The sequence below is a fragment of the Gouania willdenowi genome, chromosome 22, assembly GCF_900634775.1.
Source record: "Gouania willdenowi chromosome 22, fGouWil2.1, whole genome shotgun sequence".
NCBI lineage: Eukaryota > Metazoa > Chordata > Actinopteri > Blenniiformes > Gobiesocidae > Gouania > Gouania willdenowi.
In genome coordinates, this window is record NC_041065.1 from 11279534 (window position 1) to 11298275 (window position 18742).

Below are 18742 nucleotides of genomic sequence, written 5' to 3' on the forward strand. Positions count from 1 at the left end.
CAACACTCAATTGTCTAAGCAATCAGCCGAAAGGGTGTAGGTTGAAGCAAAAGCTTATACACACCTACCCAAATATAATTAGGAAACGAATATTAGCGTTAAAGTTCTATAATTTAACCCCTGCTGTTCTTATACTCATCCTTTTCAATGTTGTTGAAATGTTTTCTCTTAAATTGTATTCCCCTTCTCTCTCCAAGAATCTTTTCTGCAACCCTCTTGGAAGTGAACCTTTACTTGCTTCATACTGTATATCATTTGGACAGTAACTCAAATGCAGTAAAACAAGTGTACAATAAAGAGTGTGCAATGCTTTTTGATCAAGAACGTGTCTTGTTTTGCACAGGACAGCAATACTCCTCACCAACTTTCCTTTGATGTATTTACTGTGTACTTTGTTCACTCGTTCTATGTTAACATTGACTATGTTTACTTTTATCCATCCATCCATTTTCTCACGCTTATCCATTGCCGGGTCGCGGGGGCAGCATCCTTAGCAGGGAGGCCCTGACTTCCCTTACCCCAGCCACTTCTTCCAGCTCCTCCGGGGGGATCCTGAGGTGTACCCAGGCCATCCTAATTAGGTGCCCAAACCAACTCATCTGGCTCTTCTCAATGTGGAGGAGGGGCTCTACTCTGAGCCCCTCCCGGATGACTAAGCTTCTCAGCCTATCTCTAGGGGAGATCCCAGCCCTAGGGAGGAAACTCATTTTGGCCGCTTGTACCCGCAATCTTGTTCTTTGGGTCATGACCCAAAGCTCATGACCAAAGGTGAGGGTAGGAACATAGATTGAGCGGTAAATCGAGAGCTTTGCCTTTCGGCTCAGCTCCCTTTTCACCACAAAGGATCGGTGCAGAGTACATATTTGAGTATATTTCTTAATCATTAATTTTACTTGTACTTAAGTTTGTTTTTAAAAAAAGTAAAGTAATTTACTACATTTGTACTCTAACCTTTTTTGATTTAAAAGGATCAACGGACATTAAAAAACCACAAAAAATTGAAATGATCAGACAACAATCGAACGCATCACATCATAGCTGACCAACCAGATTAAACATAACGCACCGTGTCAACACAGCATTGAATGCTGGTAATTTTCTCAGTATTAGAGTTCATAAATGTAGCTCCTGTATACTTAGAGTCTGAGAATATGTTTGATTTTGAATTGAATTATTGGTGTTATTTGATTTCAAAAATAATTGTACATTTTGACAAACCAAAAACCAAAATAAATTAAGTTCCATTTGTGCAAGATTTGGTCTCTTCATTTTTAAGTTTATACATGGGATGTTTACTGTATGCAAGGGAACCGTGGCAAGATTTATTACCAAAAATAAACGTGGGGGGTGAAAGTAACTATAGTAACTTTTACTTTGTGTACTATTTAATTGAGCTACTTTTTAACTTGTACTTGAGTATTTTTTGTATGACTTACTTGTACTTGAGTACAATTTTAATAAAAAAAAACAAAAAAACCAGTACTTCTACTTGATTAGGATATATCAGTACTCATTATACCTGATAATACCCTTTGAATCATACTTTTCCATTTCAGATGCTTTCTTAAGATCAAAGAACACTCCAATTGTATATTCATTTTTATTAATACTATCAGTTATTTCTGATAGTATATCTTACCTCTGCTGGCTTTTTTTTTCTTCCTTTTTTATGTGAATAACCTTTCATTCAACAGTGGAATAGAGGAATAATTTGACCTCAGTGATCCAAAGTGGTGACAGTGCACTACCCATTTCTGTTTTTCATTGCTAGAATGCTTCTGCTTAGGCATCGGGCCCTGTTGGCAGGGCTTTGCTGCTGGATTCCTCACTGCTTTATGTTGTGCAGCCATGATTTACAGCGGGTGGAATTCCCTTCCTCTGCAGAGGCGCTCATGCAGCGTAATTGGCCCATTTATCAGAAGCAGCCGAGGCCTGAGATACATATTAACAAATGCAATATAGGGGTTCCTGTGTAACGCAAGAGTTTGATAGCGACTCAGTAGTAGAAGTTTGACCTTTGTAAAAAAAAAAACTATGCCAGCAACTACTCATGCATAGCTTAGTTTGATGTGAAACTGGGTTGGTCATTTCCAACATGGACTCACAGAGAGACTGGTGGTGGTTTCACTGTAGAGTTTATGTTTTCTGTAATGTATGTTATGTTTTCTCTGGATACATCTATGATACATTATTGGAGCATTGGTAATGAGAATTGAAGCTTATGTGTGTGATTGCCCGTGACAGTCTATGTATCTGCATGGATGAATGGATGGATGGATGGATGGATGGATGGATGGATGGATGGATGGATGATGAAGACATATGAACAATTCGTTTTCTTTGGAATAAAAGAATAAATAAACGTACATTAAAGCACATTTTAACATAAATGTTGTTTTTCCAATGTTTCATTAAAATGCCAAAAATAATTATATGAAGCTTTTATGTACTGTTTAATTTCCACAAATCTTCAAATTAATCAATTCAACACATGACCTGTTGAGAGGGAATCGGGCTTCAGAATATTTTTCTTTTTTTCAAGAAAAAAAGTTAACAATACATTATTGGATTATTGGATTAATCCAATATCACATCATTCTTCCCTGTGTTAATAACTGTTTCACATGTTAGCGACTGTATATAAATCTCTTAGTGTTGCAGATGTATTGAACTTAACTATAAGTAAAAAAAAAAAAATATTAGTGCTTTCTTGTCATTCTCTTAAATTAGTTGATTATTATTGAAAAATGAGCAATTTCAACAATAACTTCCCCAAGTTGGCACTTCCACGTGTAAATAATACATATACTGTAGTATGTAAGGCACAGACAATATCCAAGCAATAAGTGACAGATATCAGTCCAGGATTGCAGGATTTCTCTCAATTGAAATGATTTTGTGACAATTTTTCAATTCATTTCTGGAAATTATAAGAAGTAATTTTAGAAAAATTTGAGATTTGAAATCACTATCAGAATCAGAATTCCTTTATTTATCCCAGAAGGAAATTGCTTTTGTTACAGCCACTCAAGAAAATATCACAAATAAAAGAATAAAACGTTAAACAAAGATGAAAGAAAGAATAAAAGTTAAATAAGTGAATAATTCAGTAAAAGACTGTTAAAAATAAGGATTAGATTCACACACATTACAGTAGAAATGACTGCAGTCATGTGATAAAAGCATAAGGGAAATTACGAGTTTCATTAAATTTGTGTATTTAGAAGAGTTGAGATATCTACAACTGAATTATTTGGTAACTTACAGAATAATTCATGTTATTTCTGTCTTTTTTTTACTTTCCCCTTTGGGCCGAATTTTGAATGGTCTAGAGGGCCGAATTTGGACCCCGGGCCTTGCGTTTGACACGTGCTCTGGACTTTGAGTTTGACACGCCTTAAACTATTGCACAAAAACTCACAAATATTTTATGTAATGCCAGTATTTCTATTTTTAACAAAGTCTTACTGTGTTTTTTCAGGTCAACTAATTTAACACAGGCTTATATGTTCTCAGATAGTGAAGAGTTTCTGTGGTTTTCTTAACTTTTCTTTGCTGTCTTCAAAACAAACTTATGACTTTACACTTTTCTTTTTATCCAAAACAAAAAAAGTGCTTGGTGTAAAAAGCAAAAAAAAAAAAAAAAGAGAGAAAAAAAACCATAATAAAAAAAGTAACAGTTGCAGCTCATTTCTTTTCTTTAAAACATACATGTTTCTTTTCCTGTCAGTGGTTTCCCTGTTGCAGAATTTGTCGGAGTGAGCTGCGACATTCTGACCCACAGTGATCAGAGGACAGAGGCTACACACAAATGCCTGGGCCTAATTTATCTGGAATGCAGGAATGAAAGTGTGCAGGCTCACTTCACGCTCTCTTTATCTCCTGTGTTTGCAGAGAGCACAGTGGACAGCAGCGGCTCAGTGAACTGCAGGCTCACGTTGGGGCAGAGAGCATTGGATTAAACCCACCAGGTAAGCCTGCATGGGAGGGTTTCATCACTGAGCTCAGACACTGACTGTGGGCAGTAGACTAGATTAGGGGTAGTCAATATTGAGCCAGTGATGTCAAAAAGTCCTTCTCTACACTACTTTTACTGTTGTTTTTTACATAAGACGTAGAAATACAGAAAAACTGAATCATTTACAGTTCCGATGAAGGCAATCCTATAAAGTAGACTTTTAAAATGAGGCTTTGCAATGAGTGCGAGTTTCTTCGACAGTGCCAGACAGTCCTTCTGCCTTATGTCACTATCTCCTCACTCAGCCCTCTCTCTGGAGATAGGAAAATGTCAGGGTGGCATTTTTGCACACACTGCTGATAAAAAGCCGGAAATGGCCACATAACTTTCTACATGCTGGTTGTGTTTGCAAATGCTGAAGGTTAAAGTGTTTTACCTGTGCTTTTTCTGTTAATGCAAACCATTTTTCTATTTCGTTTCAATAGCGCACATTGACAGAATCAGGCAATTAAACAAGATCTAAAATATTTTTTTCCCGATATTTGGCAGTTATTTGGATGTAACCTTGATTATTCACACTTTTATTTATTTATTTATTTATTTTTTAGCAATATAATACAAACAGAAAAAGCTTTAGTGGCATGTGTACATACATGTTTCCATTTGTAGCCTACATGGCTTATGACATGATATGTATTGTATTAAAATAAATAAATACACTGCTCGAAAGAGAGTGGTGTGAAGTTGGACTTATTATCTGCATTGTCATTTTTTATTCAGCTTTCAAAACGTATGTCGCTGACATTTTCCATTTTCCATACATCAGATAGACTTCCACAAATTATTTGATCAAAATAAACATGTTAGATTATTGCTCTTCTTCAGCTCTATACTATGAGTAAAAAGATTGTTTGTATATTGATTTAAATATATGAAAAATTTGTTTTAGATACTGTAACCACAATTCCTCCCAGATCATCCCCAAAATCCATCTTATTCTTTTTTTTTGACATTGTCTATCAGCTCACTAAATTTCATTTAAATATTTTAAATAGTTTGAAATATCTTTGTTCAAACATTTATTCTCTATACTGTATCTACAGTACCTTGTGAATTATCTCCAAAATCTAATTTGTTATTCATTTTGATATAGTCTATTAGCTCACCAAATTTAATCTTAATATGTTCTGAATTTTATTAGAAATCCTGCTAACAAACATCCACATTAACAGACAGACAGAAATATAAGTGGTCACAATTCTCCGTCTCATTTTGATCCATATATCTGCTCCAAACGAGTCAGAACTAACAATGGGAGAGCTGCCAATGCAAACAAACACCACCCTTTGTTTGAACTTGCTATTACGATTATTATTAGATGCATTATGTATGTTGATTTTAGTTTATTTTGTTCCCCCCCAGGTAAACAACTGTTGCAACAAGCTACTGTAGCTAGTCTCACAGTGCTCTGATGCTAGCTTACGTTCCATAGAAGAGAGTGTGTGCAATCCATTGCTTGGTTAATTCTGCTTCACAATGACAGGAAGACTGCAAAAAAAAAAAATAATAAAAAAACAACAATGCAACATTGTAGTTCCTCATAATGTCATGCCAACATGGTTAGTTTATAATTGAGAAAAGCTGCAGTGAACGTACAGCATAAATGATTGAATCTTGGTCAGTTAGCGTCGTGTTTGTATCCAGATTGTATCTGCAGTGCAAGCAGTTTCAGAGGAATTCAACCGGCATCTCTTTTTCTCAGAAGCCTTTAATTTCAAAGAAACTTGTCGAGTAAAACAAATAGTTTCTGGAAACTTTTTATTAGAGATGTTTCATCTTGATACTGCCTCATGAGACCTGATTGCCAAGGTGAAAAGTAAATGTATTTAGGGGCGGATTCACAAAGATGTGAAATAAAAGCTGGTAATCCAGTTGCTTCCCTAAATCCTTTAGTGGTGCAGTTTCCGCACCTGCTGTGCGGAATTCACTAAGATTGCAGCAATGATTAGTGCACGAACAGAACTGGTGCAGACCGCCCCTTATTTAAATGAACATTTTGCTCGTTTAATGTGGAGACGTCAGTGCACACAAGCACATTTACAAATTTGAGGCAGATGGACTTCTCTGTCTGCTGCACAAACATTTAATGATGTGGAAAACAAAAGAATCAAATAAAAATTTTTTTTTTTTTTTAAACAACTTAAAAACCAAATTATATGGCTCCTCTGCTGGGGTCTCGGGCGGGGAGCTCTCTGGGCCCTTTCCTCGGGGGGTTGGGTGCTTGGGTGTGGGTGGGTGGGGGGGGCTGGATGCTGGCGGGGGGCCTTGGGGTTGGGGGTTGGGGTCGGCGGGGGGATGCGCTGGGTGCTCGGCTGCTTGGGGCTTCCTCGGATGTGTGTGTGGGGGGCGGTGGCTGCCTCTCGGCCTGGGATCTTGGGGGCATCTGGGGGGTTGCTCGGCCGCGGGGGGGTTGCCTGGGGCTCCCTGGCCTCCGCTCTTTTTGCTGGCCTGGCTGCATCTGCGGGCCCAGGGCAGTTCCTGGGCTTGCAGTAGCGTTTTTTTTTTTTTTTTTTTTTTTTTTTTTTTTGCACATATGCTGGTATACGAATAACAGTCTATTCTTCCTCACCTTTTCTATTTCCTGCCTTGAGTCTCTCCTCCCTGCTCCCTTTCCCCTCCCCTTCCCCCTCCCCCTCCACTTAGGTGTAACACTGCTCTCCCTTTTTATATCCTCCCTATAATAAAAGATTTCTTACCCTTCCTTAGGGAGGGCTGGTGATGGTCACAATTAAGCAATAAAATAAATCAATGTATTTTATTGCAATAACAAAATATGCATTGCTGTCTCATCATGATTGCACTTCCTGTGGTGTTGACCTTTAACAGCATGTGCAGACAAGTAAAAAAAAAAAAAAAAAAAAATTATATTTTTTCCCCTAATTTAATGTGAGTGCTCCGTCCGGTCCTGTAACTTTGCTCTGATCAGTCCATGAAAAATAGGCAGATTTGGACAGAAACCGTCCTATTGATCAACCATTGATCTGAGTTAATATAGCTACACAGTCTGTCAATCAGTCTGCATTATTTGAAGATGACCATCTGACCATCATCCAGTGGGTCTGAGCAGCGCTGTGTCATGCACACTCTCATATGTGAACATTGTGCCATCAGTGATCACCACTGCATAAATTACGCATCTGATCCACTGATTCTGGCCTGACATCAACACGAAATGAGACTTTGACGGTCAAAACATGGAGAGAAAGACACAGACTGGAGCAGTGCGTCCAAAGCCACATCTATCCATGGTCATATTCATATATGCATCTCTGCGCACAGCGACCGTCTGCACCGCAGCCGCCGAGGCCGCACGTGCAGCTTTTTCTCTCCCTCTCTCACACACACACACACACACACCTGGAGCATTTTTTCCATCCCCGCTGTGTTTTCTGTCAACTGCGTGTGTTTGTACCTGCTTTTCAGTTGTACAATTTTTCCGTACTAAAGCAATCACCGCAAATAGTTCCAGATTTAGATTTCATGATTGCATTGCGTCCCCTGCATTAATTTATGTGCATTTCCTCCTCCCATATTTTTGCACCACCTGGGAAATCAGCCTACTATGCATATTCATTGGGGGAAACGTGCTAAATGGAATGAGGGCTCATTATTAGACGTTGAGTGAAGTTTGCACATGTTTTAATGCCACTAAACCTTTTGTGAATCCACCCCTGAGTGTACTAAAATTTAGCATCCTTTTGTGTACTTGGAGCCACACTAATCATCATATACTTCAAGTGTGTCTATGATTAGTTAACTTAAAGCTGATATCCGAAGTTTCTGAGAAATGTCTCAATGTCCCGCCCTAAACAGCCTCACTCCCTCCCACTGCCTCTGCCTTATATACATTAATGTATATGAATAACCACCGTCAGTAGACCATAGTAAAAGACTAGGTAGGTATTTTTTTGCATTTCAAAAGAATCGTATATAAACATAGATTTCTGAGAAACTCCGGATATCAGCTTTAAAGTATGCTATTTTGGAACAGCTGATTTTGTACTAGATATAGATATTTAATTGTAATTAAATTGTTTAAAAAAAGTTTAACTGGACGTGTATTTAGTGTATTTTTACGTGCTAAAGTGAAACAATTTAAAGTGTATTTAGTATGTGGTATATGTGGTATAAATGTATTAATGTATGTTAAATTAGGAACATTTCAGTGTACTTTTTTTGTATTACAAGAACATTAAAAATGTGTTAATAGTGTATTAAAAAGAATCATTATATTTTTAATATATTCTTACTGTAGTATTACTATGCTTAATTATATAATTTAATCTAATTATACCAATTACTAAAAAACATACTTTGTAAACAAACTTTATCATTACCTTGCAATTTCTTGCAAACGTGTTTCCAGTAAAAACTGAAAGACTTGTGGAAAAGAGATTGCTTTGCAGCATTGGTTGCAGATATGGCTAAATCCTGTACATTTCATAGTTTGACTGCACTACTGTAGCCATCATTTTCCAAAAATTAAAAAATAACAGAGTAGATCTGTTTTTCTGGAGGGAGGACTAAAAAAGGTACCACTCTAATGTCATGGTTTTGTCACTATGTCAGCCAATTTAAGCTGCTTCCTTTGGAGTTAAAACAATCCTAAAGCTTGCATCCAAACTTAATACTTGTTAATCAAGTTTAAAGTCAGGTTTCTGCTTTTTTTTTAATTATTATTATTATTATTATTATTATTACAGGCTTTGCAAGGCTAAGTTGTTTGCACCTGGTTTCGTGTGCACAAATGAAAGCTAGTTTTTTTTTGCCATTTGTTAACGCAATGATGAACAGATGTTTCTTATCTCGCAGTCATACGTCCATAAAGTTATATCACTCTTTTGTGCAATAGAGCGTAGCACCAATCCGCCGAATGACTTCTCCTCACAAACACTATTATCTGGCGTCCAAAGGCCCTACAAGATGATGTTCACCTCACCTCTGACTGAGAGCAGCCCTCAGCTGCAGTGCCTATAAAACATCCTGTTTATGTTCCAGTGTTAACACTGCGCAGGTCGCTGTGGCTAGTGCACATTAATCTCACACAGCTTGGTGGGACGGTTTGTGCAGCAGTTATCCAGAGATGTTCCAGTGCAGGGGAGAGGAAAACACTTCATACCAACAGGAGCAGAGACTCAATGGAAAATGTGACATTTAGTTTAGTTATAGTTTAGAGAATGGCTCATTTGATAATGGATATACAAATCTGAAAATATTTGGAAGTCACATGTTGCACACCTGATAGCCCAGAACTTTTATAGTGCTTGAAACCGTGATAAAGAAACAAAAAAGAATTGGGTAAATACATTTTTTAACATGAAAAACATTGTGGAATTATGATCTAAATCATTGTTTCTCAAACTTTTTTGGCTCAAGTCCCCCTTTCTCCTTTTTCTGAATCCAAGTATCCGCTTCGTCTAACTACATTTTGCTCAGAATACTTGAAAAAAACAACAACTATGAAGCATAATGACGGAATGAATGAGTGATCACACACATTCTAAAGAATCTTGTTTTCTGAAGAATCTAAATTCTAAAAAATCTCCCACCTGGTGTGGGACCAACACCGACTCTTTTGTTTTCAGTTCTTCTTCTAAATAAGATCAATTCCATTATCATTATTATGATGATTATTGTTAACTAACAGTGAACATTATAAAACCCCATATTTTTAATGCTTTCATTAGTACATTTTCCTTTCTCGCTCTCTTTCTCCTCTGTAGTGCCATTGCGTACCCCTAGGGGTACACGTACCCCTATTTGAGAAACACTGATCTAAATGACTGAACAAATAAATATACAAAGTTCACTTCAAAGTAACACTTTAATTGAAGTTTCATACATAAGGCTGACGTTACCCTGTCATTAGCATGAATAAGGTGTCATGAAGGTTGTTGTTAAGTGTAGTTCATTACTCTAACCCCACCGAACCCCACTGGATCCCTCCACCTAACCCAGAAAATGCCAACACAGCTCAAAATATGTAATAATTTAGCGAAAGGTGTCATAATATAGCGAACGACGCCTTCATGACTTCTTATTCATGCTAATGGCAGATAATGTCAGCCTTATGTATAAAACTTTGAGTGAAGCGTTACCAACTTTTCTTTTCTCATTGTAAGTTTTGAAAGCACAGTATGTTTAAAGTCTTAAAACAAAGCAGATGTAACAGGATTGTTTCATCCTGCGTAGGATATTTTGCAACCTCCTGTCCTCAAAATTGCTTTAGAATACTGTTGGAGTTGTGACTCTGCATTTATTCTTACACGTTTTAATGGCAAACTTTAGCAAAGCGTGTCCAAATTTTCCCCCTGTCCATTGGAACCAGTGTTACTTTTGATTTAGTTTCAGTCATAGTCTTTTGACTAAAATACAATATCAACCTGACATGACATGATATTAATGTTAAATACACACAGACAGATTTGATGTGATCAATGCGTATAGAGTTTTGATTGAATTTCATCTAGTGGGTGTGCACTGTAGCTGTTCCCACTCAACGTTCTTGAAGCCAAAATACGGCGCTTAGGGGCGCTTCCATCTTGCAAATTTGACGTCATATGGAGCCAGAGTCTGCGCAGTAGGGTATGGTGGGAGGAGCCCTGGTAACATGCCCCGCCCATTTTGCTTACTGCCCAATCATCGGCTGTCAATCATTGTCGTACATGACGTTAAATCTGGTTTTTCAACTATAACTTATTCAAAACAAACTTCATTGAAAAATGAGCACTTGAACACAATGTAGGGTGATAATAACTAATGATCACAGGTTAGGTTTGAAAAAAATTATGTGACGAGTATTTTAACTTTACAGTCTGACCCACATCCCATCCGTTAATATTGAGGAGGCGGGGCTTATGACTTATACTGCAGCCAGTCAGCAGGGGAAGCTCACTTCCCCGTGAGTGTGCGTCATCAATTATTTTTACAGTCTATGATTTCATCCCATGTGATGAAAGTCGACAAAAATATGGAATAATTTGTTATAGTTTTTGGAAACATGGATTTTTACAATTAGTCATAGTCGAGTTATAGTCACTTAAAAAATGTAGTCGACGAAAACTATGACGAACGTATTTAGTCGACAAAATGAACACTGATCGCAAAAACATTAAAGGGGAAGTGTACTATGAACTGTAAGCTACCTTTTTAAATATATATTTCTAACCTTAAATGGAGAATATAATTCAATTCAACCCTTACATTAAATACTGTTAATTACCTTACATACTAAAAAGAAAAATGAATAAAATAAACCTTATTTTACATATTTCCCTTTCTTCAAATGAAATGTCCTCATTTCAAAGAAAAATACAACAATGAATTTTTACATTTTCCAATTGCCTGAAATCTTGAGCTCATCACTTATGACAAATCCTCAGCATGTACACAAATAATGTAGAGAAGGAGCAGGTTGCAGCGTAGACGCTTTACCAGATTCACCTGATCTTTCTAAACTGCACGACAACGACAAACTCAGTGACCGTGTTTTGAAAAAGCATTCTGACCCTGAACTAAAATGCACTTCATCAGTCTCATGAGCAGATGTGCCACCCTGGAGCATCAATATTCATGCTTATCACATCGCTGAGATCAGTGGTGAGCCCACACTGAGGGGCACCGCAGTGCAAGCAGACGGATGACAGTGGGAGGCTGCACAGGGTCGATTGATCACACATCAAGGACATCTAGGTGTCCTCGCACAGCATCCACTCCATCAGAAATGTCAGGGAGAACAGGGAGTATCTGAGGATGCGACAGCAGCACCAAAAATGTTGGAGGACAGTACAGGATAGAGTTGTGCTGCTTTTCCTGCATTTTCAGGCTAAAGGAGGAAAAAGCTGCAAGCAAGAGACTGAATGTATACCTGCAGGGCTGACATGTAGTAGAAGCAGAAAAACTAGCTGAGGACAAACAAACTAAAAGATAAAGGTGTAATAGTTGAGCAAACAGCACAGTGTTGAGAGTTAGCAACTTCTTCTTCAGCGTCGACTGTAACATTAATATCATTTAGTTGACTAAAACTAGACTATAACTAAAATAGACCTGATGACTTAACTAGGTTGCATTGTAGTCAAAAGACAATGGCTGCGTCCAAAAAGTTCCTCCTATCTCCTTTCCTATCCACTGATGAAGTGCATTTTAGTTCAGGGTCAGAATGCTTTTTCAAAACACGGTCACTGAGTTTGTCGTTGTCGTGCAGTTTAGAAAGATCAGGTAAATCTGGTAAAGCATCTACGCTGCAACCTGCTCCTTCTCTGCATTATTTGTGTACATGCTGAGGATTTGTCATAAGTGATGAGCTCAAGATTTCAGGCAATTGGAAAATGTAAAAATTCATTGTTGTATTTTTCTTTGAAATGAGGACATTTCATTTGAAGAAAGGGAAATATGTAAAATAAGGTTTATTTTATTCATTTTTCTTTTTAGTATGTAAGGTAATTAACAGTATTTAATGTAAGGGTTGATTTGAATTATATTCTCCATTTAAGGTTAGAAATATATATTTAAAAAGGTAGCTTACAGTTCATAGTACACTTTCCCTTTAATGTTTTTGCGATCAGTGTTCATTTTGTCGACTAAATACTTTCGTCATAGTTTTCGTCGACTACATTTTTTAAGTGACTAAAACTCGACTATGACTAATTGTAAAAATCCATGCTACCAAAAACTATAACAAATTATTTCATATTTTTGTCGACTTTCATCACATGGGATGAAATCATAGACTGTAAAAATAATTGATGACGCACACTCACCTTTCCTATCCACTTTTCTATAATCCTGTGGATAGCATCACAGGGTTAAGGAAAGGTGTTAGGAGAGGAGTTAGGAAAAGGCCATCACGTTTGTTTAGACCAGCGATTCTCAACTGGTGGGTCAGGACCCAAAAGTGGGTCACGGACCTGTACTGAGTGGGTTGCGGACGGCTGGTCAAAAATAAATAAATACTTAATATGTCTCGAGTTGGACTTGTCTTTAATTTTGAAAGAAACTTTTCATTTGTCATATTGTATATGTGTGTTTTCAACAGCTATTTTTGATAAACTGGGTCATGATTTAATGACCGTGGCAGAATGTGGGTCCAAAGGTGAGACAAGTTGAGAACCCCCGGTTTAGACAATGTTGGTTTTAGACAGTCATCATGAGTCTCCAAGCACTTGGGTGTGCGTGTCCCTTTAAATGTTATCGCCGCAAGGAATTGTGGGTCAGCATTATCTTGTCTCCTTTGGTAAAGGATGCATCAGTGTTTCCTAGGCTACAGGAGGTAAAAAAAAGGAAGCACTGAGCCTCTTTTTCTGAGCTTAAAGAGAACTTGGACGCTCTTTATCATGGCCGCCACTTAAACACTTCCAGGGGTGAAGGAACAGTTGTAGGAAGATGAGATGAGTTATTATCAATGGGTTATATAACTAAGAATATTAATTATGATTATTAATATTACTTCAAATTTGCGGGGTGCCACTCCTTTTAACAGGAGAAATATGTCTAAGTTTTAGACTAAACTCATCAATGTGAAACCAGGGAAAAGTGAATTCTACCAGACATCTACACCATCATCACAGCTTTAATGAATCAGAGGAATCAAATATTATGTTTAACCTTTTATTCAAAAGTCAACAATTAACACAGTCAAATATCAATTGAAATGGGATAATTAAATCATGATAAAATGCATTTCTAGGCTAATAAAAGTGAGGATTATATGTAATAAAGTGAAATCACTAATCTAGGAGGATGCTAGTCTACTAAATATTGAATAAAAATGCAGGATACATATTCAATAATAAGATCATAAAATCAAAGAATAAAATAAAGAGAGCTCATAACAAAGAGAGGAGGACGGACAAGGGGGAGACGAACAAACATGAATGAGATGTACTGTGTGTGTAGCATGTTGTTAATGCGTGTAAGTTTGTAGTTATGGAAATATGTATGTGATCTATTGTAGATGAAAGTTGCTGATGAGAGTTCATTCTTGTACCTTGAAGATGTCAGGGTTGGACCTGGAGGTGCTGTTTGAGAAATGCAGCAGGACGTGCCACCGTTGGTTCTGTTTCGGTTCAACAGAGTGTAGCCCCTTCAGCCGATCCGGGCGGTTAGGCCTTCGCAGCTGGCTTAGAGAATGGCTCTTGGCTAACCCCAACGGGTCGCGGGCCGGGCTTCCTTTCGGCTGTTACGCACGTCACTAGATGCTGTATTCGTCCTGAACCAAGCAGCTGTTGATTACAAAATCTAACTGTTTCAACTAAAAATAAAAATGAAATGAAAGACTGGAAACATGAGGGAAGACGGGTGAGCATGAACGCCCGCGTCCAAAACTATAGTTTCTAGTCGCGCGTCTTTTTTTAAAGGACGTTTGGCGACGCCTTTTGGATGAGGCGTCTGGGTGGATCCTTCTGTGATCATGTCGGTGATTGGTCAATGTCTCTGCTTTCAGCTTGTGGGTGTGTCTTGGGTGTGTGTAAGTGTAAGACAGAGACAGACAACAAGGGATGATTCTAAACATAAAAGAATGCCTAATAATTAATTCCACATATTTCAAAACATCTTTTCAACATCATATCCTGAAATATCATGTATTACGAAAGGGTTTGATACCAAACATGACTGGAAAATATCCTAGAATCACTTTAGGAATTAATTAATGCATTTTACCTGTAATTACTCATAGACATAAATATCAAAAATCATGTTATGCCTCCTCTTAACTATATGGTTTCCGTAGATACCTCAAACTAACGTTTGTGATGTTTTCTGGTATTTTTAAGCACTTTTAAATGATAAACACTTTAAAATAGCATTCTGTTGGTTATTGCATTACATGAAACGAGTGTGATCGAACAGACAATATTTGCAATTTCAATTTCTGTAGAAATCATTCCAAAAATGTTTTCATTTGTAACTTTCAAACATGATACAATTTCTTTGTTCTCCTTTCCTCCCGTGGAGACATCTCAGTGAGGTGCCTGGATAGTGTTCTCCTGTGACATTTCACCACAGGGGGTCAGAGGGCATTGGGACCGTTCTTTGAACTTATAGCATCCCACAGTATCTGTTTGATAAGGGGGAGAAGAGGGATGTTCTTCTTTTGATCATAAATGTCGCAGGGAGGTAATATAGGGAAAAACTGTCCTTGGATTCTCTGGTCCTTTTGTTTGGCCGGAAGGGGAGTCGTAAAAGAAGGGTTCATACTACGTACTTCAAATAGCTGGTTCAGTCTTAGCGGCTCCGGTATTGAGTTCACAGACCACATAGTGGGGTTAGTCCTGCATCTCAGAGTTACGGGGGCAGTTGTGTTTACACAGTTCGTGATAACACAAAAACAGGCTCCTTGGTTAATTCTTGCTAGCAAAGGGGGAGGCTTTACGCTTGATGTGGTTTGTTTCCTACACAGTGCATAGGAAAGGAGATAGGAGGGAATATTCGGACGCAGCCAGTGACTAAAACTAAATCAAAAGTTGCTGTCAAACGAACACTGACTTGTGTGTAAGTTTAATAAAGTCACTGTCGATTGTTCACCCTGTTTAATCTTATGGGCTGGACAACATGCTTTTTCATTTTAGTGTTGTGATGTCACATGTCTCAGCCTTTAAAAACATAAACTTTAAAATTATAGGTATTATTAATATTATTGGCAACACGTTACTTGAAGTTTTATACATAAGGCTGACATTAAGGTGTCATTATCTGTCATTAGCATAAATAAGATGTCATGAAGGTTGTCATTAAGTGTTGTTTGCTAAATTATGACACCTTTGGAGCTATGTTGGCATTAATTGGGTTAGGTGGGGGGATGTAGTGGGGTTAGGTAGGATACGGGACTAGAGGGACTGTTTTCAGGAAACCTTATTCTGTTTAAAACTTCTCTTTAATATGTGTATACACAACTTCATTCTAAAACCAAATAATTAAAATTTAAAATAAATGAAATGTTAGACATCCTAAACTAACTTTGAATTTGAAGGGCTCAGACAAGGGACTCAAGGAAAAGTGATGTCTGACACCCTGTAAAACGTGATTAAAAGCAAACTTTAAGAATTCATAAAGGAAACATAAAATAATTAAAATTTCTAAAATTAATTAAAGTGCTAAGTTGGGGGAGGGGTTAGGGTAATGGCCAGGGACGAAAGGGTAGGGTTAGAATAGAGCTCTCCACATTAGTCTCCCCTCCGCTGTGTGGGCCCATCTATGGGTGTGGTGACAACCTTCACCTGGGACATAAATCATTTCTGTTTGTTTAAAATCATAATTAAAAAAAAATAGGAAGAGAAGGATAAATAATACATTTGACAATACATTTAAAAAATATATATGTGTATAAAATATCAATTTAAATTATAAAAAGGTATTGTTTCTAACCAGGGACAGGCTAAATCAACCGAGGGTCAACTGAGGGTCTGTAAGCCCCTTTTCAAAATAAGACTTCAAACCCTAAACCTAACCCTAAGTTATGGGTACATTTCTCACTAGAAATGTCATAAAAACAATTGTAAAGCCACAATCTATCTTGAAATAAGGCAATTTGCCACAAGTCGACCCTTGGCGTCATATATTGACGCCAAAAGGGTATCCCGTGCGGCGTGCATCGAATACTGATGCTAAAAGGTTCCTTCCCGAACGTCAATATGTGACGAGTTGGGAGTGATAATGTGTTGGCTAATTGTGTGAGGGTCCTAAAATGCGATCAAGGGGAGCCATGGGGCCCTAGTGGGGATGGGGTTAGGGTTAGTGTTAGGGTTAGTGTTAGGGTTATGGTTAGGGGTTAGGGTTAGGGTTAATGACAGCTTTAATGACAGCTTTAATGACACCTTATTCATGCTAATGACAGATGTCATGTCATAATAATGACAGCGTAATGTCAGCCTTTATGTATACATATATTATATTTTTTGAATTAGGTGCTTTAATTCCTGACACCTATGAGGGTGCTTATCAGTGTATGTGTTTTAGATATAGTAGTGGACAAAGCATTGCTTCCTCCTCCTCCTCCTCGTCCTCCTCCACCACCACCCACCATCTTTGCCTCCCCCTGACTATCAGGGGCTGCCTAGCAACTGACACCATAAATAATGTGTGTGCGTGTGTTCGGTGCACACGTGCACGCATGTGACAAATATAAAGGGTATTTTTCTCCCCAGTCCAGCTTACATGCCTGTTCCAGTGTGTTAACTGGGAAATAACATAAGAGACATTTTTGAAGCTTCTGAATCTCTTCCACACAGGCAGAGCACAGCAGAGCTGACAGACAGCACCAATGGCAAGCAATAACACGGCCAGCATTGCACAAGCCAGGAAGCTGGTGGAGCAGCTGAAGATGGAAGCTAACATTGACAGGATAAAGGTGAGGATCTGGGTTCCTCTTGAAGTTATACAATCCCGTAAAAGAGTATATGGGAAATTCTATGTGCAATTAAAAAAAAAACAGTATCTCAAGATTTTGTTTTTGTTATTGATATCACAATGATGGTTAGTAGCTTTTCTTGGTATTTGATATATTTAAGATGGCAAAGATGGAAAGTTAGCACCTGGTGACCTAGTATTAATCCTGCGGTAAAGAAAACCAGCAGATATATCATTATGAAAAAACACACGATAGAAACCAGTTAAAAGTCATTTTGCAACATGACACTGTCAGGAAAATGAATGTTTCTGTTTTCGATTTGATTGGAAGTTATTTTGTGTTATGGTTACGGTGACAAATTCCATTGGCATACATTGGTTTGCAATTCGTTCCAGGGAGCTTGACACAGATTTGTGCCGTGCATCATTCATTCCATGAGTCACTAAAACTATGAGGAAATCAGGTTGCCAGCCATGCACGAAAAATGACATTGTCATTTTCATGACAGTTTCAGGATTACTGTGAGACTGAGCTGCATTTTGACTCCATCCACTGTCATCCACACGCCCATGGGGTTGTATAAATGGTATTTAAAGGGATCCCTCCCTGTTTTTAGAAATTTGGCCTAAAATCTTTAAAATGTACTTAATAGAAGATCTAAGTCACAAAAACCCTAAGAATAGAAGCCCTTTTGGGTGGGGGTCCTTCAGCAGTTCGTAATCATTTAACTTCGGCCATCAGAGTGCAGTTAAGGGGAAGTAAAGGTCCCTTAGGAGAGCTCTTCTTCTCTGCTTCATTGTCTACTATGAAACCACAGAGTTGGAACTGTGTGACATGTTCAATCATGTGATTCCAAGATGGCTTGAACTGTAAAGTAGTCCCTGTCAGTATTCGATCCTTTCACGGGCGCGAACCTTCCGGAGTCTTTCAACGCATGCGTGGAGACTACATCACTTCCTTTACTAGCAATCTTTACGACAGAGCTCCTGGGACGTGATATTTGGATGTTAACCGACCATACGACGTTCGTTAAATATTTCAACAGTACACGTGTTTTTGTGGTGTTTTGAATTGTTCATTTGAAAAAAAATGGAGACAAAAAGGAAAATCCACCGCCTGACGATATTTACAAAAATGTATTAAAAAACAAAACAAACATTGACGATCAAAAACCAAACAGAAAATAAAATAAAAACCAAAATAAATCGGAATTCATTCAAGACATACAATTCTAATTATTTTTAAAAAGCAGGGTTTCAACCTTTTAAATAGTGCACAAACTGCTGTAAAATAGGCCGACCGGATATAGACGCGTTTCGCGCATTCGTTGAAGGAATCCAAAAGGAACGGGCCCGTGAAAGGATTGGGCACTGACAGTC

The 18742-nt window shown here is 37.9% G+C and overlaps 1 protein-coding gene across 1 annotated transcript in view; it reads left to right on the plus strand.

Annotated features, from left to right (window-relative positions):
• The window catches only part of gng2 (guanine nucleotide binding protein (G protein), gamma 2), a 30589-nt gene that overhangs the window by 8997 nt on the left and 2850 nt on the right, over nt 1–18742 (plus strand). The window contains exons 2-3 of the mRNA XM_028438844.1: nt 3895–3971; nt 17245–17363. Of these exons, the coding sequence (XP_028294645.1) occupies nt 17277–17363 (87 nt within the window). The 5' untranslated portion in view covers nt 3895–3971; nt 17245–17276. The remainder of the gene's footprint in view (nt 1–3894; nt 3972–17244; nt 17364–18742) is intronic.